The 27453-nt window shown below is 41.6% G+C and overlaps 1 protein-coding gene across 2 annotated transcripts in view; it reads left to right on the forward strand.

The window, feature by feature from the left end:
* Nucleotides 1-27168, forward strand: part of kif19 (kinesin family member 19) — a 37904-nt gene extending 10736 nt beyond the window's left edge. For both annotated transcript variants that reach the window (XM_067576522.1, XM_067576523.1), the window contains 18 exons: nucleotides 13974-14084; nucleotides 14211-14298; nucleotides 15527-15663; nucleotides 19650-19775; nucleotides 19900-20094; nucleotides 21458-21604; nucleotides 21744-21866; nucleotides 22268-22424; nucleotides 22559-22733; nucleotides 23118-23316; nucleotides 23547-23817; nucleotides 23977-24101; nucleotides 24223-24386; nucleotides 24541-24646; nucleotides 25092-25215; nucleotides 25381-25769; nucleotides 26149-26317; nucleotides 26417-27168. In XM_067576522.1, coding sequence (XP_067432623.1) covers nucleotides 13974-14084; nucleotides 14211-14298; nucleotides 15527-15663; nucleotides 19650-19775; nucleotides 19900-20094; nucleotides 21458-21604; nucleotides 21744-21866; nucleotides 22268-22424; nucleotides 22559-22733; nucleotides 23118-23316; nucleotides 23547-23817; nucleotides 23977-24101; nucleotides 24223-24386; nucleotides 24541-24646; nucleotides 25092-25215; nucleotides 25381-25769; nucleotides 26149-26317; nucleotides 26417-26544 — 2934 coding nt within the window. In that variant the 3' untranslated portion in view covers nucleotides 26545-27168. The remainder of the gene's footprint in view (nucleotides 1-13973; nucleotides 14085-14210; nucleotides 14299-15526; nucleotides 15664-19649; nucleotides 19776-19899; nucleotides 20095-21457; nucleotides 21605-21743; nucleotides 21867-22267; nucleotides 22425-22558; nucleotides 22734-23117; nucleotides 23317-23546; nucleotides 23818-23976; nucleotides 24102-24222; nucleotides 24387-24540; nucleotides 24647-25091; nucleotides 25216-25380; nucleotides 25770-26148; nucleotides 26318-26416) is intronic.
* Nucleotides 27169-27453: the final 285 nt, after the last annotated feature.

The raw sequence follows: 27453 nt of genomic DNA on the forward strand, positions 1-27453 counted from the left end.
TGGATCAGAAATAGCCAGAATTGCATAAAAATTACTGTTCCTTAATGTTCCTCCACCTTGTGCTGTTGAAAATGTTCTCTGCAGAACAGTCTCTCCTCATAATAAGGTAGTTAGAAATCAGGGAAAACAAGAAAAAAAAGGCACACTTTGTTCATGCACAGTCTTTTTTTTTTTTATGAGGCAGGGTGTTTGAATAGCTTCGCCACTGAACAAGAGAGGGAAAGGAACTACAAATAGCCATGTCCTTTTTAGCTGTGAAGATTTAACCTCCACACACACAGAGCCCGTAATGAGACCTGAACCTGAAATGGCAACAGCATTGCAGCAGAGAGACGCAGAGATGAACAAGAACTACAGAAGAGTTTATTTTGGGTCGCACAGACAAGGTAGTCCTACTTTTTGCAAAGCTAGGTTAATATGTCAACACAAATAGACTGTCTGACCCCGGGAAGTGGATAATCTTCCCTTTCGCCTCCAAGTGACACTCTTTCTGATTCCCCTGATCCCCACCCCTCCCTCATGCCTTCACGTTTTACAACAAGGGCCTCTGTGGGTTAGTCTGTGCATGTTTGTGTGTGTTGCATATGATCCCTCTTCCACTCCTAATCTCAATAAGAGAGCAGGGCGTGGCATTTTACCACAAGCAGCCACTGAAGGAGACTAGAAGCTGGAGTGGCCCTGTTGTTGGTCCTCTGAACAGCTTGTAGTACTCTGGTAAACACACCTATTGCCCCCAACTAACCCGTCTGGGGGCACAGCAAGGTCTTAGCTGTAAGGACCAGAACTAGGAATCACAATATGTTCTTGACGTAATTTCATTAAAAACAGTATTATATGTAATACTGCACACCACGGGATTGCACATAATATGCCAGATGTGAATTGTTAGCACCATGCTGTGTGCTCGGGCTTCTTCTGAGTCATTCTTCAGTCCGCAGGAGAGCGAGGATAAGGAAGGAAGTGCCCAAAGGGCTTTTACCTTAACATCATCAACTAATTATGTTACAGATTGCGCAAGCATAACATCTTTCCCTTTTACGAGAAAGACAAAATTGTGAGAAAAACACATCCGTGTGTTCACAGTGAGTGATGTGTATGTGCATTTGTCTGTGTATGTGTGTGCCCAGTTCTGTAACAGAATCAGGAGCACAATGTTCCCCTGCTTCCTCCGTGGCCACCTAATACCTCTTACACAAGCAGGAAGTACAGCCATTGATGTACCGTCTTTATTGGGCTCCTGGCCAGAAAGACAGGCAGGGATCTGTCCGTTATTACATCTCGAATAGGTCAGAAGTAGTTTCACACAACAACCAAGGTGCACCGATTAACAGCACAGTGTCATCTCAAGATCTCCTCAGGACATTGATGAACAGTTGAAAGAAAGAGTGTGGTGACTGAGAAGAGCTACAGGTGATCAAAAAGAGGTTGAAGGAAAACAACAGAGGAGAGGTAGAAGAGGTAGAAGAGGAGGCATCACAGGGCGTTTACAGAGAAAACATTTCCCAAACGTCTTGGACTAAGGAACTAGAGGGAGCAAGTCTCTTGGGGTGGGATGGGGGGGTTACTGTATAATATCCCCGTCATAACAACATGTTGTTTGTCTGGTAAGGCTCATCCATGAGACTGGCTTTCCAGAAATAAAAGAAGCACTGGTTTAAGTTGGAAACGATGGAAAGGTTTACACACCGTTCTTGACCAAGAAGTAGTGTGACGTAACCCCACCTTTTCCACCAGTGCAGCAGATCAGAAAAAGGCATGAGTCATTTTTAGAGTGCTGATATGAGTCACTTTGGAACAAAATATATTTTGTTTTTTAAGTTTTGAGGACCACATCCAGAGAGTGAAAAGCCATGCTAAAAGATGTCCATGCTAATGGGCTGCTGACATGCAAACAAAGCGGGCTGATGAGACTCTTAACAGGACTGTAGCATGTATGTGACTGAATTTTCTGAAAGTGCTGATGTATCTGACTTGGCGCTAAATAATATGGAAGTAAGGACACCTCACATCACTCAAAGACTCATCATTCTAGGTGATTAAACCTAAATGTAATGGATATAGTTTTATGTTTATAGCACACAGTATTTTTCACCACCACTCGCCCATCTCTGTAATCATACAACCGTCTTGAGTTGCATTGCATGTAACAAGTGTCCATCAACAACACACCCAAAAACCAAACAGATTTGGTATGCAAACATTTAGTGTGTCTATTTTTCATCCATCCAACAATATTGTTCTGTTTCTCCTCACTGTAATATGAGTTCTGTCTTTTCATCTCCTAAAAACAGAGCACAGAGTATTGGTGTATTTTTGAAACCCTGTGTGGAAAGTTCATTGTGTGCTGTGGCTGCAGACGACTTGAAGCTACTTGAAAACACTAATGGCTGCTTTTGTGTTTCACACAGATGACATCTCCTACTCATGTCATGTCTGACGCAAATAAAATGGACTAAAATGCGTGAAAACAGCATGCTACTGAGCACCATTCTGCTATTACGGATGTCATTACGTGTGAGCACGGGCGTGAAGTTAACTTGACTCTATACTAAATGGATCCTTGCACAGCTGGCTACTGCCTCCCTCTGAAAGAACCCTCCTAAGGGCATTACTGTGCACACCAAAGCTTTAGGATGTGTTTTTCCTGCCTTTAATCTATCAGAGGAAAGCCATACATTTAGTTTTTTTAAAATATATTTTCAGTATATGGTAAAAATGCAATGTTCTTTTTGTGTTGTCAGTCAATTAGCAACAGTGTTCTCACAACTTAAACCACCTCGAACGTCAAGCAGAGTGACATCAAAACTACGGCCTTGTGTTTCATTTAAAGGAAGTAATTATATTGGTTCACATCTTTCAGCTGACTCACACAGCTGCTCTGCTCTATACTGAAACTGATTTCACATTTGTTGGCAGAGAAAAAATTTGCAAACATTACATTCATTTATTGAAACCCTCATTATTATTTTCACTTCCTGCCATAAACACAGACGTATGGCTGGAGTGTCTAGAAGGAGATTAATCAAAATTGTATGATTCTAAATTCTCAATATCTTACTTAATATTGTACATTTTTATAAGAGGTTAATGTTACATATCAGGCTTCATTTTGTAGCATTAGGAAATTATTCACCACAAATTGCACCATATATTGAACAAGGACATGGGCTTCTTCAAGATTTTCATTAATTTTCCTACTTCAACCTCATTCTGTTATGCCAAAGTTACAGCTGTACAGCATCCTCTACACTCCTTAAGTTGTTCCTCTGGCACTCAAGTGGTCAGTCTGAGGCTCGATGCTGACGCACAAACACCACAGGGCTGTAATTTGATACTGTGTAGCGTGTGTACGTGTGCACGTCAGTGTGTTGTTGTCTAGGTAATTAGTGATTGTCCCAGTTTGTGTGTTATGGCCGACCTCCGGCCTCTGGCCTCAAGGCTACCTCTGACCTTTACTGGTCAGCAGCCTGTGCCAGTATCTGGCAACCAGCTACTGAGCTTTCCTGCCAGTCGGGTTATGTTTGTTGTGTGTTGTGGCAACAAGTGGATAAGTAATAGCTTTGTTGGTAATCAGCCTAATTACCTTCACCATGGAGGTTGTTTTAGGTCTTGTTATTTCTTAATTTGCAGGGTATCTAAAAAACATGTGTTATGAATATCATTTAAGAATTTTTGCTTGTTTTTATGAGGTACTGCACTCGAAATAAAAACATGTGTATCACTGTGTATTTTGATGAAGATCCAAACCAGGTCTATGTTGAAAAACAATCTAAATATTTTAGAAGATAGCAGCACTTATTTTTATACCAGATATTTTAAAATACAGTTTTGAAACACTTAGGTTTTATCTTATGCAGAAGAACTTTGTCGTTGATTGGATTCGACTCTGCCTGTGAGGGTTTTATAGTGAGGGTGACATTAATGGCAACCTTAGGGCACCCTGCACCCTGCACCCTCCAACATCCTCACACTTAATTGAGATCCTGTGGTTCAATGATTTGTATTGTTCCTGTTATCCATTGTAACCATCTGTGCCCGAGCCATCCAATAATACATCTGTGCTACATGCCCTCAAAACAGAAATGACAAGGACATTAAGCAACGGTGAAAAATTGGACTGGTGGAAGGAAAGATTGAAGGAAGGAAAGGAGGGAAGGAAGGAAGGAAAGTGATTTTTCTCATCCACTTGTGGATCTCTTCTTGCTTTTGGTGTTGGGAATCCTATTGCAAGGACTGGTGTGTGTCTGTGTGTCTATTCGTTTGTGAGTCGGAATTACAGCGACCCTCGTCTGAGAGTACTGATCTGACATTCATTTACCAGAAACAGAGACTGAGACAAATAGGCACAGCCAGACATCTTATGTAACCTCAAATGAAGAACAGACATTGCTATCAAGCACAGTGTATCAGGTACACTGTGATCCAACACACACCTCCAATCATCAAGAGCCCCTGAAACGGGATATACAGTAGCATTGTTGGGGTGCAGAGAGGGCAGCTCTGAGGTTTTCTATCAGATAACCAACCACAATTGTGTCCGTTGGACTTTCTAAAGCTTTGGTTGCGTATCTGAAAGAGCAGCTTGAAAGGTTGCCCCGCAAGGGTCACTGCTGAGACCTGATGGCTTTCTTTTTGTGATCTTGATCCTTTGTTCTTTGCGGTATTCTTGACGTAGCGCACAGATGTCACTGTTAAACGACTCTGCTGTTATGTCATTGTGAAACCTAAAGATAAGGGAAGGGGATATGGTGAAATGCAAGCAGTGAGAGCCCAGCAGTCCACACACACACACACACACACACACACACAAACAAACACGCATGCACACACAGGATTTATGCTCTGGGGACATGAATGTACACAGTTTTATGGGAGTCCATCCAATGTTGAGATTTTTTAGTCTGGGATGAAGTGAAGAACTGACCAGTTGCCATCACAACTTGTTAAGTTTTCAGTGAAATTTGGTGTAAAATCAGGCCAGTTGTCCAAGGATTAAGTCATTTGCTTTGGTGTGATCAACAATTTTCTACACTGTGAGACAGGACATTTTCTGTTTTTGCTATTTTCACATCTAATCATCCCACTACTGTAAATAACCAGTAGTATTTTCATGCAGATCATGCAGACATTCTTAAATTCGAAATATTTTTCAGAATTAAAATACTACAGCCTTTGAGTAGCCTTAGTAATGATCCCCAGTTTCACTGAAATTTACAAAGCAGTGGAAACAGGATTGGAAACACGCTTCCATGGTAACCACAATGTCACTTGGGGATGAGGATGAAAAGAGAATGGTGTCTCTGGGGAAAAACAAGATGCATAGATGGACACGCTCTTTAGATATGACACACAGATACATGACACACAAGACAAAAGCCGGTCTCCTAATCTCTCCAGTACATGTAGGGTCAACCAAGTAACCTTGATAAAAAAAAAGGATGTAACCTCGTGACCTTTGAAGCCAGAGCAGTAAAGACAAGACACAAATGTAAACAATAAAACATGACATCAGTGTGTACAGGTGGTTTGACAGCTTCGACCTTGCCGCTCTGATTTAGACTCTGTCTGTGTGTTTTTGTATAAGAACATTTCCTTCTCTGTCTGCTGTAACTGGCTTTGTTTGGTCTTTCAGATTCTCTTCTTTCCTCTCTTTGGGGTTTTAAAAAAATGATCAATCTTTATTTTTTAGTTGCTGTATTTATCTGCTTAAGTGGCTCTTTATTTTATTGTGGATTACGCTAAAAATGTTTAAATAGATATTTATTTAATTTTTCTCCAAGAATAAATACTTACTAATAATAATAATACTGAATAGATACTAATACTGATACAAGACAGAAAAACAATTGAATTTGCTTATAGTCAAATTCCATGGATTATACACAGAGGGTGACTATGACAGTAACCATGATCAGTCCACATACAGTAAAGGCAATGAGTCTGTATTACCTTATTTGACAGAAATCTATGCATCATCCTGTTATTTCTGTCCGTTTGATAAACAAAACTGTCTATTATGCTTGAGTAAATAAAAGCCCAATTAACAAAACTGGATAAAAAATCATTTTATTCCAACATTGTTAGGGGGGAAGAGAAGTGAGTTTGAGGGAGAGAGACGTGGGATTTGGGGAGGGGTGTGGTGTCTGTGCTCCGCTAACTGTCTCTTGCCGTTTTAATGTGTGAACTCCGGACAGTGTCCAGACCAGATACCCTTTCACACCTGTAGCACACAACAGGAGATCGTCCATAACAGATGCATTCTCACCTACTGGAAATACTCTGTTTGGTTTAGGAGAGGGATGCAGGAGGCAGGACATGATGCAAAAAGTATGCTGCAGTAGTAATTCAGATAAATCTGAGGAATTCCTCTCTCCCATTAGGCCCCAGTCAATACAGTGCAGCTTAGCTGGCTTATCCAGCACCAGCTGCATATGTAAAATATAGCAGCTGTGGATGAGAGGGGAGTTGACTGCTGGAAGTCAAAGACGTCGTATTTAAGTTTATGCTTTGCTTGTTCAACAGTTGTTTGATGTAGTGCTATTAAACACATTCGGAGAGGATTTGAATTGCTGTTTTTATGCTCAGCCCTTATCGTTTTGGCGCTGGTGATTTTTCCTTTGGCGCCGCCTAAAACCTCTTTGGGGGGCGCCAAAAATTCCTCTGTGCAGGAAAAACCCTGTTATTACAGCATGAGTGACGGCCAGCCCACTGTAAGCCATTTATATGATCGAGATTTCCAATTGCTCTTTGTTCATTTTATTAGAGATCCAAGCCATCAATTAGGTGTAATGAAACCAGTGCCTATAAAAGGGGCTGATGTCTACACGACTGCTGACTTTTGTTGCCCATCTTGGCAGCATTTGCCTCTTGGCACATGATAGTGGAGCAAGTCAGGGGGAACCAACTAGGGCAAGCTGGCTTGTGAAACTGCACCACATCCACGCTTTGAATTATGGATCTGCGGTGGGAGCTAGCAGTGCTATAATGAGCAAGATGGCCAACCAAGTCAACCCTGCTGCTTTAACGACCAGAACAGCAGGTCCTGTTGATTAGAAAACCTATCAGCCAAGAGAGGCACTGGGCAAATGTGCTCCATCGCACCCCACTGCTTTTTATGGCATTTATATAACTCCATCATACTAATTGGTTTCATGTCACTGCATAAGCAAGCTGTTGTTTTGACTTTGGCTGATCCATGTGATGATATGAATATTTTAGGGGCCTCTTTTTTTCATAGCCACAGTGTGTAAATTCACGCTCTGGCCATTTGTTTTGTCAGCACCCAGGGTCAAGTTAAATTGAGTCAAGCCCTGTATCCAAATGAAAATTGGCTGTAGCATGTGATGTCCATTGTGATGAAAGACAGCATGATTGAAACTGCTAAAAATGACACCACGACACCACAGGGGCTGTCGACCAGGAAATTGCTTTCCATTTCCCTTTCAAGCAGTCCTCCAGGCTTTTGGCTCGCTTGTCTTAAAATTGACATTTCCTTGAGTGGCAACCATAAATTAGTCAGCAGTCAGCGAAAAAAGGGGGTGATTGGTCCCGATAGAAAGAGTAACAGAAGCTCATTCAGTCCCCAAGTGGAAAATCTGACTGTGACATCACTCACCTCATAGTATGTTGTTGAACTTGACCATAGTCGAGAGATTCCCTTGTCAACTAAAATTCTGATCTTCCCTGATCTTTGAAAGAACATGATTAACAAGCTGAAGCAATTAATTCTATCCTGATAGACGGGCAGATATGGTAGCTTAAGTTTAGTTGTAGTTTGTTTGGAAATCATGCAAAGGACTCTCACTCACACTGGTTTTGTCTTCTATCTGATGTATTTGCTCTAGTGTTAACTGTCAAATGTTCAATGATCAAAGCAATCAGCTCATTTCCTAAAGGAGGCTGTTCATAAATGTAGTTCTGCGTTTTTTTTTCGCCAGACTGGCTTACAACATCTGAATGTTACACAATCATCAGTTGGAGGTTAGAGAAACGGATATATTGGCAAAAAGACACATAAATTGCTGCTAAATGTGCTCTAATGCTTGAGTCTCTTTAAATTAGAGCACAGCAAATGTCCCAGTAATTATCAGTGTCATGGATACAGTGTGCCCACTTCTTTATTTTTTTGTTCTCAACAGCTGCACCAGAACCAGTCAGACATTTGTATTCATCTTATCAGGTTCTATGTGTTTGCTGTATTGTGCCAGTATTGTTTGTAGAGTGGTTGCCGTGCAGCTGTTCACAGACTCATGTCAGTGAACAGCATGTTGCATGTATGATACGGTAAATAAGAGGGATGTATCGATCAGCTTTTCTGAGAAAGTTATTTGCTCTGAAGGTGTTAAAACCTACAGTATTTCTGCATTTTTTCTAACCATCACACTGGCTCTGTGGAATTTCTGCTATCGTCAGCGCATACACATACTGTATATGAGGAGAGTGCCTGAATGTTTTTAGTGTAAAAAATACAACCGATCACACATCCTCTCCTCCTATATACTCATATACACAAGAACACTGTGTGGGAGTGTGCTGACCTCAGCTCTTGTGGTCAGTCATGCCTCTCGCCACCCTGCTTGCACAGACTTGCTTGTTGCAGTGGACACGAACTGCTGTTTTCTTAGTTGCTATGTGTGTATATGTTTCCATGCAACTGTGAGAGAAAGAGAGAGACACAGAGAGAGAGAGAAGGGATATGTGGGAGACTTAGTGGTATCCATGAGACTGCCATGTTTCCGAATCCTCCTTAACCTGTTCTGTACGCTGGATGTCAACGCTCAACAGCTAATAGTGACCTATACTTCACCTCAGACTCTTTGTTTCTCAGAAGGCTCTTAATTGAACTCAGAGTCACTCACAGTCCACTGTGAAAGGCACCTGTGTTGGCAAAGTCTAAACTTTGGGAGGTTATCTGTAGTCCATTATTGGCATAAAACCCTGAGGCACATGCCCAGACATCCAGTCTTATGTTCCTACACAGTGTACTGTCATTAGAGCCAGCACCTTACAGTCTAATCAGAAGACTTAAGAAAATTAGGGGTATAGAATCTGCCCAAGCAGCAGCTGCTATGTGTAGATATTCATGGGTGGAGCTGCGGAAGGTACTGTAACTCAAGAAACACAGATGACAGATGGGACTAGAGGTGTTATCAACACCTTTGGCACCCTTAATGATTTTCTCAAGTGCATGCACAGGGACAAAAGTGTGCATGGATGCACACACTATTTGATACCTACTATACATGCAATTATGTAAGAGTATTGAGGCATGCTCATCAGCCTTCTCGGGGAACACAATTACGCACGCACACACCACGCATATAGTAACAGGCCATGTTCACACTAAGCTGGCTGAATTTGAAAACACACCTTTTTTCTCTGGTATAACCTTTCATCCACCCTAAGCTTGGTCTCCAGAGTGGAACATCTTGAAAACACTACTCACATTTTAGTGTGAACAAGGACAATAAAGCATTTCCAAAACAATTAAGCATGTCGTCTCGGACACGATTAGGTTGTTGTACAGAAGTAAGAAGAAGTCAATTCTCTGTTGCTTCCAGCTCTGCAATGCAGGTGTTGTCCTGCATCTGTGTTTATGTTTATGCTTTTTGCAGAAACAAAAAAATAAATTGACAAAATTGTGTCATCAGCTCTATTTGGCCATCACATAGAGTAGGAGGCGATGGAACAGAAGTTTACTGTAAACTACTGAAACCAACTTACCAAGAGATGATTTTGTTTGCAAATAGTCATCTCATCTATAAGCAATTAAGGTGATGAAAGCTGATTATGAATGACCAACCAATTTTAAGATAATTGATTTATTAAATCAGTGTACATGTGTCAAAATGTACATATGAAGTGTACAGAAATCCTTATCAACCCACTACCAACTTCCTAAATATGTGTTATAATATAAAATCTGATATAACCGGATTCAGCTTTATGTGGTGCTATGTGGTGTAATTACAACAGGATGATCTGACAACATAGATGACCTCCCCTGCCAGTCCTTATCCTAATGTGGACACATTTTTAGATGAATCCACTTTGGGGTTACATCCTCCTGCAACTCAAAGGACTCATCTGCTTAACACTCTCTCTGTTTGCCATTTTTTGCTAGACTCGATGAGTCATTTCTTCCTCTGACTTTATACCGATATTTTTTCTAAAGGTCATCCGATTGGCTGAGAGTTACAGTAAGTGGCTTAAGTGCCTCTGACCTTGGATACTGAAGAAGCACTCCCTTGTTCACCAAATCTTTGTCATTGCAGCCGGACGGCATGCACAGAAAAGTTGGAGAAGAAGCAGGGAGTTAATAGGATGAGTAGCATGAACTGCTCCACATGCTGCTCTGTTCTCTACAAGACACATCTTAAGCAAGCAATTAAGGGAGTAAACTTGAAGTCCAGACAAGTACCAGTGTTACTTCATCCCTCCCGCCTCTCCATCTTTCCTCTTTCTCCCTCTTCAGTACTTCATCCCCCTCTCCTTTCCCCCTTTTTGCTGATTGCAGTCTGTGCAAGCTTGCCATGCTCCCCGCCTTCATCTGTTATTGTCAGTTTATTAAAAGTGAAATCTCCCCTCTTGAATTTCAATTGAGAGGCTTCAAAGTGAGCGGCTCAGTGGTTGAGGGGGTCATCAAACAAGCCGTGTGGTTCAGCGTTACAGGCCTCAGAGGACTCTCCAGGCCCACTGCTGAACGGAGCTGATCAACTGAACCCTTGCAAACTCCCAGCTGCCCCATGGTCGTATCTAAAATAAACTCAAGGGTTTTTTTCTTATTTTTTGGCTGGACTGCAACAGCAGAGCTAGCCCTATAACGCAAACGTCCATGGCTGACTGACTGAGTGAATCACTGATCGATGAATTCACACCATTGGTTGACTGAAGGTGGCCGAAGCTAAGTATCCCAGAATCCATTTTGCACCGACAGGCAGTGATGGTGGAGATTAAGCTGTTGTCATTTTCGCTGTGGGACTGTTAATATGTCACTTTATTGAGTATTTTTCAGGCAAGAAAGTAACTATTTAGATTCACAATCAGTGGTCAGTTTATCTAACGCCTATTTTGGAAAGTTTTTGGAGATGTGACGAGCCACTGATGACACATGACTCTTCTAGTATTATTTATATATGCTGTTTTCAATGATAAAAAGCATCTGTATTAGGATTAATATAGGTGATTCTGGACCTGGTATTACATTTTATCAGATCAAACCTAGTTTTTGTTGTATTGTCAACTCTTACCAACTGCATTTAAGGGGACAGGAAGAAACGTTTATCATGATTTTGATTAAATATGAAATACGAACTATGAACTACAAAAACAAATAATTTAAAATTTGCTAAGGACTTTACTTCTGGTCTCTTTGTTTAGTGCAATCCAGCTCTGCATTTGCTCAAAAAGCACCAGAACTACCAATTGCTCAAACCTTTTTAATGTTTTTGTGATGAGCACAGTAGTAAGCTGATTATAAATTACTCACTGAGATGCTGTAACGGGGGGACTTCAGCTTTATTTTGGAAAACCTGGAAAAGCTCAAAATGATGCAGAGGAATGACAGTCATTGTGATGAGGGATGGCGTCGTGACTGCACCGCCTCATCTTCATAGACATTTGAGAAGCTGTGAGAGCAGAGTAGTCGTTCTCTGGCAGCAGCCCACTGGTGCACAGCAGGTGTTAGGAAGTAATTCACTTATTTTATATATAATATTTTCCCTCAGTTTTGGTACTTTCCCTCTCTGTAATAAACACAGTAATGGAGTATTGTAAAAAATATCAAGTAAATCCTGACTATAATGTCTCTGTAGCATTTTGATATATGATATAATTCCTTTTGGAAGATAAATGTTGGTCTCATGGATGAAATCTAACAATTGTAGCTGCTACATTAGTTTGTCTGAATGTAAAGTGAATTTCATGTTTTTACTGGATAGAACAACAGCACTGCCTCTGGGGCTCTATATGCACTGACATCACCACGTTTCAATAAATATAAATGTATTAAAATGAACAGATCAGTGTATATTAAATTTAAGTTTATTGAGCTGTTGCTATCAGCAAGTAGCTGCTGTTCCAACTGCAGAATGACTCTACTGCGTCCTCCTGTCCTCTGAAGTTCGTACTCCCGAGTCAAACTTGCCAAGTCCGAACTAGTAAGTACAGATGTCCGAACTTGGTATTGAGAAAGGCCCTTTGTCAAATTGGCTTCAGTCAAAGTCGTGTTATTCTTTTTTCCCACCTGCATTCTGCAAAGACCCGCCCCTACCCTGCCTCTGATAGGCTCTGACCCTGATATTCTTACCCTAACCCTAACTATCTCATGCCTAAACCTAACCAACCTAACCAATGACGTCAACGAGTACTAGCCAATTAGAGGTTGAGTCAGGTGTGTCTCTGCAGAATGCGGATGAGAAAAGAAAAGAGGTGTCAAAGCCCGGCAAACTTCCTGGGGGCTCGGTCGCCACATGTCACCACTTCCTGTATCCATCATTTCACATTAGCGTTTCATACACAGTCCAGCCATATACTAGGTTTTGACCTCGTCTTGTTTATTTATTGACTCTTCTGTCAGTTGCATTGCAGGAGATTCAAGCCCACGGGATTGTAAAGAGAGTAATTTTCCTGTCAAGCCAAATGCACCCACTCTAATTCAGTGATTTGTCAACAGCATTATAATGTTTTCTTCTGGCACTGTGCTGTGCCGTTTCTGTTAATAGTTCCCTGAATGTTCTTTCTTGGAGCTGTTATTTACTGATGATAGTGGGTTAGACTTGGGCTTTGTCAAACAGCGCAATTGTAACAATAAGATAGTTCAATCTTGTATTCACATACAACCTGATTCATGAGGCTGTCACATGCATGTTTTTTGTATGCAGCAATTTTCAGCAATTTTGAACAATATCAACCTGCCCCCGTGTTCTTCTTGAGTACACTTGAGCTGGTCTCTCATCCTCCAGATGCCATGAATGTCCTTGACATGTGGGCTGCTTGTTGGGTCGTTATTCTCTATAAGCAGGACTCAGAGTGCAGCAGATGGCTTGAGTGGATGCTCATTTGCATACATACATACATACATGCTGTGAATTGTCCCCGTTCTGTGGTCTGTTTTTGTCAAAGCAGACATCTTCCATTGACGTGTTTATTCTTTTTTTATGACAGTTATTGGTCATGAAACAGTGGAAGAGAGCAGAAGAAGAAATACTGGCTGAAAATTACAGAAGTGCACATAAGTGTACCCTGATTTGGGCATATTCCTCAACTTCTTTTACTTACAGGGCCGAAAAGAAAATGTTTTTGCTGTTTCCTCGCTTTTTAATGTGACATTGTTTTTCTCCATTCTAGCTGCCAGTCATTTTCCTTTGTTTTTTTGTTTCTCTACTATTGTGATCTGAATACACAAAATGCCATGTACATAAGACTCAGTTGAAACTCGACATCACCCTGCCAGAAGCTTACAACCTACACCAAATGTTTCAACAGGAACAGACATCTGCAGCCATCTGCAACAGACACACAGCCATCTGCATCTTTTTTAGCCAGCCCTGACAGCTGATGCTACAGCTGCACAGTCTACCTGACTTTCTATTCCCTTTTTTAACTATGCACACATAATAATAATCTAAACAAACAATAAATGATAACAGTACACCTGTGAAGTTATCATTTTCCCATCTGGGATCCATCCAATCCCAGTGGAATTGGGAAATTAATGTCTGACATCCCTACAGAACTTTTTTTCTCATTTACTCTCACCATGTTTCCAAACTGACGTCCACTGCTGAATCTCAACTCACTGAATTGGCACATTCACTCATTAGATTGACAAAAGACATATCTTCAACTTAATTAGCTGCTCAGACGTCAGTAGTCCGTGGCTCTGGGACTAACCACCTACTCTTTCTGTGTGCCTCTTTCCTCCATTCTCGTGGCTCTCCTTCCTCTGTCTTCGCTTTCCTCGTCATCATTAGATGGTGGTTCTGATGGACCCCATGGAGGATCCGGACGACATCCTGCGTGCCAACCGCTCCAGGGAGAAGACTTACATGTTTGACGTGGCGTTCGACTTCTCAGCCAGTCAGGTTAGTCAAAAGTAGTAGTAAATCAAGCACTAAATGAAACAAATGTGGCACAGCATTTAAATAATATGTTTATGCTCTTGTTTTATCACTTGAGCTCTTTAAACTGATTTCCTTCTCCTTCTGCAGGAGGAAGTGTACCGAGCTACAACCAAAGGGCTGATCGAGGGCCTCATATCAGGCTATAATGCCACTGTGTTCGCCTACGGACCTACAGGTTTGTCTTTGTCTTTGTTTGTGTGTTTGTTGCACAAGACCCACGTATATAACTCGGCCCTCTGTCTGAATAGAGGTGTGAATTATCCACCAATTCAGCTAGTCATTGCACTCTCAGGAAAAGAGTGAGACATCTTATTCGCATCTGTTTTGATTTTAATTTTACTGCAGGTCTGATTAGAAAATGAGTCATGCTCTACCTCCCACATTTCCAGTGAGTAGGGCCACACTGCCAAAGACTAGTCAAGCACTATTTCTCCATCTAAGCTACCCATCTGTCTCTCTGTCTCACTGACTTCCTCTGCCTTCTGTCTGTCCATCTGTCTCAGAGATTTACAGCTCTCTGTCTCCTCTTGTGGGGAAATAAACACAGGGATTTTAGCGTGTGTCTGTGTGTGTTTATGTGTTTACTTGCATGTCTGTGCAACAGTGTGGTCAGGCCAGCCAAGGACAGATTAAGGCAGCACATCCTGAACATTCAGTGATACGGACATAGTAAACACTTTTAGTTCTAGCTTTGACATTGAGCTTTCATACGGTGGTTTGGTTTAGAGTACAGTATTTACTTTGGTTAGCAATTTTTAAACACAATATGCAGGAGTAAAAAAAACTTGCTTAACTTGCTAAACCTGCACTAATTGACGTCACCTCATAAAGTTGATATGACGAACTTGTTAGCCAACAGTTGCCTATATAAACAACCAGCAGACATGGAGCATTTATTTGAAGTCATGTTTCTGTCCACCTTGCAAATCTAAGTCCAGTATTCACTCTTTTTTTTTTTTTAGCTCTGTGGTCTCCACCAACTCCTGAGGGAAATATTTGGCTCTTTAGCTCCTAAATGTTCTACTATGCACACCACCTAGTTGCTAAATGTGCCTCTGCTGTTTGGTGCTGGCCAGGTGGTGTAAAGTGGATTTATCAGAGGTATTTTGCTTGTAACAGCTGCGTGCTGCAGCTGGAAAGGACACTGATGACAGCAGGGAGAGAGAATTAAAACATTAAAACCATGAAACCAAAACAATGAGGTGAAAGACTAAAATGCTCTGTAAAGCTGAGAAGAACTGCAGAGTTAGTGATAACTACGTACAACCTCTTTCACATTATACGTCAAAAGTTTCACTGTACCAACCGAGGGAGTAAAATGTCTCCCTTCTAAACCAATCTGATGATATTTGATCATGGCAGGTCATAAATGTTTTGTTTGTAATTTTCTTTGCTGTTTTCAGGTTGTGGGAAGACATACACCATGTTGGGGACAGACAAGGAGCCCGGCATCTATGTCCGAACCCTGAACGACTTGTTCCGTGCCATTGAGGAGACCAGTGACGACATGCTGTATAGCGTCTCGATGTCCTATCTGGAGGTCAGTTTCAAGAACTTTTCTCCAGACATGTATTCTCACTCTCACAACACACAGAATCATCTAGTTAATGCAGCAGTGATGACACATCTCCTAATTGCCCTGCAGTGGGGGACTCAAAATGTTAAAGCCATTAACTTGATTGCTCACTCAGAGTTTGGAGATTCCTTCTGATTTCCTCACATTTAACTGCAGGCATCTATTTCTGTTTCTGTCACAATTAGAACGTCCTCTTTCACAGTCATCTGCTCACACTGATAACATCTGAGGTTGTTAGTTGATGCCAATCGTATGCAGATACTACTGGTGTTGCATTACTTTAGCCTAGCATTTGTTTCACATGTGAAAGGAGCTGAGCCGGCATCCTTATGCGCAGCCCTGCAGAGGAGCCCGGACACAAACTTTGTGTTATATGTGCCTTTTATAGTACCAGTCAAAAGTTTGGACACACTTTTCCATTCACTTGAATGAGAAAGTGTCCAAACATTTGACCAGTACTGTATATTGTATCTTAATGCTTTTTATGTCTAATGTAAAGCATTTTAAATTGTGTTCAAAGGTCCTACACAAATAAACTTGCCATGCCTTTCCTTGTTAAAATAGTAAAGGCGTACTGCTTTAAACATTTACAAATGTCACTGTGCAAATATAGAATTTTGTAATTTCAAAAGTACAATGCAGTCTTCAAAAGAAAGTTGCCACCTTTAAAAAAAACCCTTTTTGAAAACTCAAATTCAAAGTGATAGTCAGCCATTGAACCATTGTTCAACACCTGTAGTGTTTGTTTGTCTCTAACTGTCCCTTATTGATGGCCATTTAACAGCTTTGGTGTGTTGTATTGTCAGTGGAGGCAGTCAGTGGCAGAAAGCTGTCTGAAAGGCTGTTAGGAAAATAAAGCGGTAATTTCACCTATTTTGTCCGGGTTCTCTCTTTTTCTTTTTTTCATTTCTTTTCTTCAACATTAAAAGACCACAGGCGGAAAAATCTCAACAAAGCAAAACTTTACAGTGCTAATTGAAATATATTTTCTCACTTTTTATTCCGAGAAGATATAATGGCAGCCTCTTTTGTTCTGTTTGTGTTTCCATGATATTCTTTGGAGTGCAAATAATCAGCTGCAGTTTTTACAAATACAACTTATGACATAAGACAGGAGGTAAAGTGAGGCAAGGTGAGGCGATGCACAATGTTAAATCTGTCAGAGTTTGTTGTGTGAGGGCTTTTAGATGAGGTTATTTTCTTAGCAACTCAAAACCTACTGCAGATTATAAGGTGACAGCTCTGATGATGTTACCAGGTCATGACTCAAAATTAGTTTTAAAGATCAAGGACAAACTTTGTAAGACACCACAGTAAGTAACCGATAGCTTTTGTTGCACTGAAGCCCTCAGTAGTTTTTGGTGTGCAGTGATCTGTGGACCAGCTGGCTGAGGGATTATCTCCGCCTTTGTCATTGGATGATGAACTACACATGAGAAGCCAGGCTCATGATGGTGGTCTCTCTGTGTGCCTTTCTGGCTGCAGTTCCACACCTCATTACTGAGAAGCAGCTACAGCTCAGATTGTGTGTTTAATGACAAAGCCCTTAATAGCAGTGGATACAATGGAGTTGGTTCATTTGACTCTGATAGCAGTAACTGAGCCTCACTGGGGTGATTTAGTATTCTCATGGGTTCACAGAAGTCATTTTTGCCTTTTTTTTGACTGTGGTCAGTTTGAGATTATGGCATAGCCTCACAATGGGTTCATAATGTGTTCTTTTCAAAGTATCTGGTCAAAATTGTTTTTCAAAATACAGAAAGTATTGTATCATGTGAACCTTTAAAATGATGTGTCTCATTCAAGATATTTTTTATGATTTCAAATGAACAAGTTGTCCTTTGTAGTTTCTTTCCAACAAGACGTTCTGGAGAAGATGGCGGCATGAATACAAAGAAGAATGAGTCAGATTTGTTCAAAAATGTCCAGGCTGTCAGAAAAGAAAATTATTTTATGAGAAAAGAGAGAGAGAGAAAGAGAAAAGGGTTAGAGAGAAAGAAAAGAAAAGGATAACAGCAGAAAGAAAGAGACAGATGATGAATATAACCTGTTTTAAAAAGAGCAAATATGAAGAGGACATTCAACCTTCAGCAGAGAATAAAAATGGCACAATATAAGCACTTGTGGGGACAAATTTTGCCCATTGAGTGGAGGGTTTGCATCAGACATTGAAATTAGATTTTGTGTTTTCAGTGACAAACATTATCATTAATGTCAATGATTGACATTATTATTGAAGCTTAGCTCTGTAGTAGCACTCTGGATGTAAAAATTAGCCTGTTAAAACGCCAATCATGGAGTCTGGATGTTCTTTGACCTGTATTGAACTCTCTGGATGGATCCTGACAAGGCTGTGTGTGACGTGTGTGTTTGCTGTTTCCAGGGAGCAATCTGTTACCACTGCCGCCTCACCACAAAGAGGTTAAACGCCATTTTACAGCCTGACTGGGCGATGTGCACACATCTGCTCCCTTTCTTGTCCAAATCACACTCTCTTTCAACATGTGCAATCTCAAAAACACATGCACAGAAACACGCACAACAAATGCAAATATACACCTTCATTCATTCTTTACCACTCACATGCACGCAGTGTTACCTCCCCCTTTGTTTTTATGTTTATTCTGGTTTTGTTGCCTTGCTCTCCTCACGTGTAGGGTAGTGGACAGACAAACCTTTTTACCTACACTAATGGCGTGTAGGGATGACAATGTCAATCTGTTGATCGGTCAGTCCACCACTATGGACCAGGCTGAAATATCTCAACAACTATTGGATGTATTGACATAAAATTTGGTACAAATATCCATGGTGATCAGAGGATTAATCCTGCTGATCCCCTGACTTTTTATGTAAATTTTTCACTTATCCACCTAAATATCTCAACAGCTTACTTGACGGATGGGCACAAACTTTCATGGTTCCCAGATGATGTATTCTCCTGACTTTGGTGGTCCCCTGACTTTTCCTGTAGCACCACCATGTGGTTTTGAGTGAAATGTCTTGACCGTTAATGGATGGATTGCCACCCAATTTCATGTTTCACTCAGGATGAACTGTGATAACTCCCCTCCCTATGACACTTTTCATCTCGCACCATCATCTGGTCAAGTTTTTAATTTGTCCAATACTTTGGTTTATTACCTGCAAAACTAATGACATTCCCATCAGCCTCGGCTATACTCTGTGTTTAGTGATAATTAGCAAATGTTAGCATGCCAACAAACTCAACTAAGACGGTGAACATGGGAATTATTACCTCCTAAACATCAGCATGTTAGCATTTTCATTTTAAGCATGTTTCTGTAGCATGCTGACATTAGCATTTAGCTCAAAGCACCATTGTGCCCAAGTACAGCCTCACAGAGCTTCTAGCATGGCTGACGACTCTCCGACGAGTCTTTTTTAAACTTCACTCAAAATAAAAGAGTTGGAAAAAATAACAGAGAAAAATACCCAACTGTCAGTGTCAATAAAAGCATCCCCTTTTCAGAGTTTGTGACTGGGGTCTGCTTGACAAACAAAAACTGACTTCATATTTCCAGCCTCCCGTTGGTTTGTCATCTAGTGGTCACTTTCCAGGATGTCACTTCCTGCACTGGGCTTTTATGTAGATTTAGGGGCTTTCACTGCAGACCAGAGAGGTCAACTGCATATTCTTTTCAGTGAATGAAAGAAGAGCACTGACATTGGCTTGATGGCAGCCTGCCACCCAACAAGTAGAGGTTTCTTAAGTTTCTGAAAATATAGCACTTGATGCTTTTGTACCATGTTTGGTGTGTGAGGGAGGCTTGAAAGCTGAATGGAGCCTTGTCCATGGACTTAAACCTCTTGATTCATGTCTAGAGTTTAAAAGAATATAAGTTAAGGATGCCAAGCAGATATTTTTTCTGATCTTTATTGAGGGTGAACTCAGTTGATGATTTTGTATTTTTATCTGCATCATTTAGATCTACAATGAGATGATCCGTGACCTGCTGAACCCATCCTCAGGCTTCTTAGACCTAAGAGAAGACTCTAAGGGAGTGATTCAGGTTGCTGGCATCACTGAGGTGTCTACCATCAATGCTCAAGAGGTGAGACAAGCTACCACACACTTGCACTACATGACTCATTCACTCACTCATTTTAGTTAAAGCATACAGATTTCATCCAGCGCAACTGCAGACACATCAAAGAACTCTACCTGTGTGTTGTCAGATCATGGAATTGTTGATGAAGGGTAACAAACAGCGCACCCAGGAGCCGACAGCTGCCAATCAGACGTCGTCTCGCTCCCACGCTGTGCTGCAGGTGGCCGTCAAACAGCAGAGTCGCTGCCGTGATGTCCTGCAGGAGGTCCGCTTTGCACGCCTCTTCATGATCGACCTTGCCGGCTCCGAACGAGCAGCACAGGTGTGTGTGTGGTCTATGTGTGTTTGTATATACAGCATGACTATATAGCATGACTTGGCTACTGTACCCATTATACAATATACACTGCTCCTTTTGAGCCTGTATGTACACATTACACATGTAGCCTCAAAACTACAAGGGTCTGCTTTGTGAGTGTGTCTGCACTCATGTAGCCTCTCACTGTAGTCTGCTCACCAGGGATGCTTGGCAGTGACTTCTTACAACAGGCCAGAGGATTGAGGGCCACATAAACCTCAGGAGACTTTAATAAAACCCTTTTTACATCTGTCATTATGGCCCACCATGTAGTTTATTAAAGTAATACACCAACCTTTCAGCAAATAAGCTCTTTAATCACCTAAGTGCAGACACTAAGTATCTCTAAAGCACTGTACATATGGAGGGTGTGATAATAAAACAAACTCTGGACAATGTAACAAATAAACAAAAGAAAGAAAAAGTAATTAAAATGAAACATTGAAGGTGGTGAGCCATTTCATGATTGGCAAATGGGTCATTTTACAGCACAGCCAGTTTAGTGCTGTCAGCCACTCTGTTGAGAGTCTTGTCCATGACATCAAACCAATACAGTCAATTCTTGTATGGATACGTGCAAGGCTGTATTACCAGACAGGAAGAAAAGACTATCTGTGAGACAGTTCACTTCCTTGGTTTTATTATTTTTTTCAATCTTCTTTTTTTGAGCAGACGAGCGAAGATGTTGAAAAGTATTTGTTCAGCTTGTTGCTGGCAGTTTTCAAGTGGAGACTGCTTTTGTTGGACATCTTAATAGCTTATCATTGTCGCCTATGTTAACACCGACATGTTGTTGTGCACCACACGTGCAACATGCAAACAGCCGGTGAGTGAAAGCACTTATTTACCATGGAGACTGTTTGAAAAAGGTTCACAGCCATGGTATTGATGAACAGCACATATGGCCTCCACTAGGAATTGAGCGGCACAGAGAGTTGTTTGTCACTTGAGGTTACAGGGAACATTTTCTCTGCCTCTTCAAAAGAGGAGTGCATGCGGCTAATAAAAGCTGAACTTGATGTAGTTTAAGCCAAGTCTTGATGAACCAAAGGTAGGAAGTAATGCCATCTCCTGGGCAAAAGTTGAAACATGACAACTACTCTGAAAGAAACAGCCAAGTCGTGACCATGTAATCACATTGTCACCACTTCATGTCCAGCTGGGACCTTTGTAGCACGTTATTCCCCCAAATTTCTGTTATCTAATTTCCTGTCAGCTCTCTACAGTCTACTCTCTAACAAATGCATGAAAGGCCCAAAAAATACAAAAAAAAATGTTTCATCACTTTTCTGACTCATATCTGTCTATCTGTCTGTCTTTCTATCAGACTCAGAATAGGGGTCAGCGTTTGAAAGAAGGGGCCCACATCAACCGCTCCCTCCTGGCTTTGGGCAACTGCATCAACGCCCTGAGTGACAAAAATGGCAACAAGTATGTCAACTATCGAGACAGCAAGTTGACTCGCCTACTGAAGGTACAGCAATTTAAAAATGTATATGGTACCAACTTCCTCATTATTTTTAATGTGTTTTATGATTCAGATTTTTTATCTATTTTTTTTTTCGCTGATTAATGTATGTTTTTGTCTTTCTTCTGATGTGTTTGATTAATAGGACTCGCTTGGCGGGAACAGCCGAACGGTCATGATAGCCCATATTAGTCCTGCCTCTGTGGCTTTTGAGGAGTCCCGTAACACGCTGGCATATGCTGACCGTGCCAAAAGTATTCGAACACGGGTGAGCTCAGAACACATATTTCAATCTTTTAGCTTCTCGTCTACTTTTACTGATTTTTATCAATGTCCTTAATGCTGCAATGAAATATTTCCTTATATTTCTTGATTTCTTCACCTTAAAATTTGTTCACAAGGGAGTAATGTTATATTTGGTTTAAAATTGTAGTGTTAACTGCATGTAAAAGGTTTGCAAGAAGTTAAGAGTAGATTGTTGCTCATTATTATTTATTATTGATTAGACATTTACAGTAAATAAAGCAGATCCAAGTAATAGTAATAGTATTTCAAGAGCTAAATTCAGCTGCTGACAGTTACAAAATACAACTTTCAGTGTGAAATTTGAGAGAGTTGTGTCAATGTTTATGTATTTGCTCAGCTGTTTTTTGTCATTTTGTGCTTCAGGTAAAAAAGAACCTGATAAATGTGTCATACCACATTGCTCAGTACACCAGCATAATCTCAGATCTGCGCTGTGAGATCCAGCGGCTCAAGAAGAAGATTGCAGATCAGGCAAGCCGCCAACTCAACTCAGACAGGGCTGACATCCGCCACGTCCAGGGTAAAGCCTTGTCCACACTGCCTCCTGCAGTACATGAAGAATATCTGCCAAATTAAGATGTTTTGTAATATTTGTGTTGCATAATCCCTGTTCATCTTTATCTCATTCTGTCATCATCTTTCCCCTCCCCGCAGCGGAGGTCCAGGCCCACTCCAGCCATCAGAGTCGGGCGGAGATGGATCACTTGAGGGAGCAGCTCCTGGATGCGTTCCGCCAACAGATGGAGATCAGGAAGAGCCTGATGGAGCTGGAAAACAGCAATATGGAGATCCAGATCGACACCTCCAAACACCTGCTAACTATTGCAGAGTGAGTGTTCAGGATTTATGTCTTTCTCGCCCCCTCATATGTTCTAGTTAGACATGTATTATGCAAAGATCTCCTGTGTAACATTCAGGAATCTAGTTCTAGCTAAAAAGTTGAGAATTGTTATTCAATATGTGCAGTTTTAACACCACTGAGATCTTAATGAGTGTGCAAGGTATATTGAACAATAGGTAACCATTGCAACCATACTCTGACTTTGTGCTACATTCAGTTAATTCTCACTAGTCTTTCAAAAACAGATGATAGCTTGAACTGTGTACATTCAAATGTGGCTTCAGAAATCTGATCACTATGATCTAGCTGTAAATTACAAACCAGATGACATGTAATTATTGCTGGCGGTTAAAATGTATTTTTTTCTCCTAGCTGGGAGCAGGAGCGGAGTAGGCGCAGGAGGAAATGGCGGGCAGAAAGGAGAAAAGAAAGTGTGAATAAGGATGAAAGCGAGAAGGACTCCGACTCCCCGGAGTCTCCCCCTGACAGCTCTGAGACTCAGGAGGTGGCGATAGCCAGAGAAAACCTGGTTACACTCATGACTGAACAGAAAAAGATCCACAAACAGAAGGTAGAAGTTTTTCTACTTATTAAAATTAAAGGGAAAATGGTTCATGCACATTTGCTTCTGTAGAATATATAACTAACCACTTTCTTCTAATGCTTTATAAACAGTTTGAGGCTTGTCTGTGATTTTATATCTCTTTACATGAACTTGACATTTTAACAATACAGGCAGTAGAGTGTGCAACCATCTTCGACCATATCTGATCAGCTCCTGTTCTCTTTCTCACCCTCAAGGCGTTGCTCGAGCGCAGGTTTCTGGAGCTTCGGGATCGGGCCCGGCGCTTGGAGGAGCTGCTGCCTCGTCGGGTGAGCTCAGAGGAGCAGCGCGAGGTCCTGGGCCTCCTCTGCAAGGTCCATGAGCTGGAGATCGAGAATGCAGAGATGCAGTCCCACGCGCTGCTCAAGGACAACGTCATCCGGCAGAAAAACTTTGTGGTGCAGCGTTTCGAGCAGCACAGACACCTGTGTGACGAGATCATACAGCAGCAGAGGCAGTTCATTGATGGTGAGGCCATTAGAATTGGTTTTGACCCTGTGTGAAAGCCTCTAATAAATATCTATAATTTGGTAACCTCTGTGTAGTTGCTTTGCAGAGGTCTAACTTTTGTTTTAGGCACAATTAATTCATGATTTACTGAACTTTGTGTGCATGTGTGTGTTCCAGACCACAGTCTGCTAGTACCTCCCCACCTCCAGGAGCTCTATGATATGTACATGAGGGAGCTTGATGAGAGGAAACTGGACAGAGCCATGGCCCTGGATAAAGTGACAACCAGACATACCATCAAGGTAACCCCCCACATGACAAATCAAATAAATTAAATTAAGAAACTAAAATGTTAATAAGGTTGTCTAGATTAATACTAATTCAAATACTTCCTATTAAATGCTCTCTATTTGATATTTCCAGGAGGGCTCTCTACCCAAGATCACCCTACCCGGCCACGGTCGTGACAACATCCAGGACATGGACTCAGACCAGGAGAGTGTACGCAACATGTGCTCTGACAACAGACGAGGCCAAGCTAAAATCCGTAGACACACGTTGCCCCCCATTCTGCCCGAGCCTGAGCTGTAAGAAGACATCTTGTTCATATGTTTAGAATCTATACAATAGATGAATTTACAGTAATGGCAACAGCGAGCATCACTATGCCTTTATATTCCAATGAACAAGTTAATTTGAGATTCTCAGTCTCATCTCTCTCTTTCTCTCTCCCTGTGTCAGGGACAATAACAGAGTTTTTAAAAGCAGCCCTCACGCCAGGCAGATGAAAAACTCAGCAGTAATGACTCCACCTCCCATCCACATCAACGGAAAGGGCAACAGAGAGGTGAGGACAATTTTAATACAATTTGCCCTGGTTCATTTCAGTTCAATAGCTCTGCATGAGAACTGTCTCATGCTGTGGAATAATACAGTCTAGTTAGGTGTTGCTTTGCACTTCAAGCAATATGGGTTCCTATTTGAATAAAACTCACACAGATATTTTGCCTCATGGTGAAATTTGCAAACCACCAGAATGAGCTCTTTTTTTCCGGGCTTGAAATAATATTACCTCCATCAAATTCTGTCTCTATGCAAATGTGACTCAAAGACAAGATGTATTAAGTAGAGTTATGAGTGGTAGAATCCAAAGGGCCCTATTAAAATTTCATTTACACATTTGGAGAGAAACAGAATTGATTAACATGGCGCTCAACCTGACCTCAGCTCGAAGCAAAGAACGGCGGTGAACGTCTGATCATAACGTGGCACTCTGCATTTCATGTCTACAGCTGCAGCAACTGGCTCCTGAGAGCTCTCTGAGCTACAGCCATCTCAGTCACAGTGTAAGCAGCCACCTGGATTCATCACCCGAGAGCAGCGAGGCAGGGGCTGATATCCCCCTTTCAAGAAGCGGTAAGATGTCCATATGAGGAGACAGTACAGTGTGGGCTACAGTATGAGTGGGTGAAGTGATATGAGTGTTAAGAACTGTACTGTCTGTGCATTCCTGACCATCTACCTGGTTGGTAAAGAAAGTGTATACAGTAAAATAGCAAACCTTTCCCTTGGTCTCCACAGAGAGGCAGCAGATCCTAAAGGGAGTCCAGAACATTGTTGTGAAGGCAGCCCGTCGGCGCTCCAAAGCCCTGGAGGTGGATGCCTTGCGGTTGCCCCCTCCTCCCTCTCCCTTGGACCCCAAGAAGCAGAAGAGCAGCCTGTCTTTAAGTGAGGCACCCCCTAGAGGTTTACCAATGCGGCGTGGCAGGCAGCCTAGCCCTGAGCTCAGACACGCCACCTCAGATGATAACCTGTCCAGCAGCACTGGCGAGGGGCCCGGCCTGCAGGTGACCTGGACACGCCCACGTAACCGTCAGGTCGCCACCAAGAACCAAACCCCACGTGAAGTTGACTTTGAGGCTCGCCGCAAGAAGAGGCGTTCACGCTCTTTCGAGGTCACTGGTCAAGCAGTAAGTATTTTCCTATTTCTATATGTACAATTTTATTATTATAACATTTCAGAGTACCTCTTCATGACACACTGATGTATAATGTTTAATGTTTGCATTGAACATTGCAAGTGAAAGCTGCATGAAGTCTTTTTTTAGCCAAGAAAGGCTCTTAATGGCAACAAATGGCAACCAGCCATAATACACTAACTATATCATCTCATCAGCCCTTTTTTCCCAGGAATGACAGTTTTCACAAAACACTGTGTGAGCTAAAAACCACAAAATAGGTATCAATGGTGCAATTTAACAACAGCACTAAGCAGCACTTTGAAAAATGAATGTTGTTGAGTAATAGAGAAGTTGAAGTGCTCTAATTTTGTCTTTCCCTCTCTTGCAGCTGCCTCAAACCAAGACAACCACAGCTCAAAGGTTCCGCCCTCTGGACAGCACATCAGACCCCCACCTCCACATCAACGGTCAGCCCCAGGCCCCCATGCTTCGCCCCCAGTACAGAGGGGTCCCTCCTCTTGCCAAAGTCAGGGCACCCCCTAACAACCTGCAAACAGGTAAACCGCTGTAATCGCCTCTGTAGTGACATTCCTCTGCTACAATCTTTTTTTTTTTTTTAATTGAGCTTTGTTTCTTTATTCCCTGTCTCTCCACAGGCTCAAATGTAGAGTCCTCCACAGTCCACATGAATAACCTGAAGCGAGGGCCCCAGCTGCGGCAGCCCCAGCCCCTCCTCTACATTACCACCACAGGCGCTGGGGGCCAGCGTACACGCAGACACTGAGTCGTCCACCCGTATTTACTCTCAACACCAGCACTAACACTCAAACCAGCTGATCCTGGAAGGGAACCCTCTGCCCCCAGTCCCATTAAAATGAACACTTAACCCCTCAGTGACTGACATTAGGCAAGATTGTGAGACAGTAGCTCCACACAGATCTCCTCTGCACTTTTGTTTTGAACACTGAGAGATGGCGCTGATTGACTCTGAGACCTGCAGACGCCAAAGATTGCGTACAGTTTGTGTTCTGTTCTGTCAAGTGTTCCCACTTTAGCTTGCTGTCGTACTGAATTACTTGTGTTATCATCAAGTCAGGATGGTGTCAAGCTCATTATGAATGCAACACTGTACTAATGTTTGTGCATTATGAGTATATGCGGTTTGGTAATGTTCAGTGCTTGTTATGAAGGGTGGAGTTCTACTTTGATGTCATTATATTCATGGGGCTCAGAGGAAAAGACTATCTTTATTTGACAAAGGATAAAAAAGCTAAAAGGATATCACACTAATGGCAATGTAAAATCTGTATAATGAGCAATGGCCCAAAGTTTCAGCATCAATGTTTCTTGTAGTGAGGTTGTTTCAATTTGATGACACGCTGATATGTGAGTAAAAAGAAAAACTTGATCACTTTGATTGTTGTGCACTTCTGGATTCAAACTCAACATTATATTCTCATGCCCCAGGTCTATGCCTTTTCTTACCTAAACTTGACTGTCAAATGTCCTGCTTGTTTGTGTAGATGTATAGGACCACAAGATGCTTTACCAGATTAGTTGGCTGTATTTTTAATGAATTATTTAACTGTTGCCTTTTCTTTTATGTTGTTGTCATTGACATTGTTTTAATAATTAATACTTTCTATGCTTTATTTTGTACATTTTTTTTTATTTGTACCCAAATAAATTCAAA

Source organism: Thunnus thynnus, chromosome 20, assembly GCF_963924715.1.
Source record: "Thunnus thynnus chromosome 20, fThuThy2.1, whole genome shotgun sequence".
Classification (NCBI taxonomy): Eukaryota; Metazoa; Chordata; class Actinopteri; order Scombriformes; family Scombridae; genus Thunnus; species Thunnus thynnus.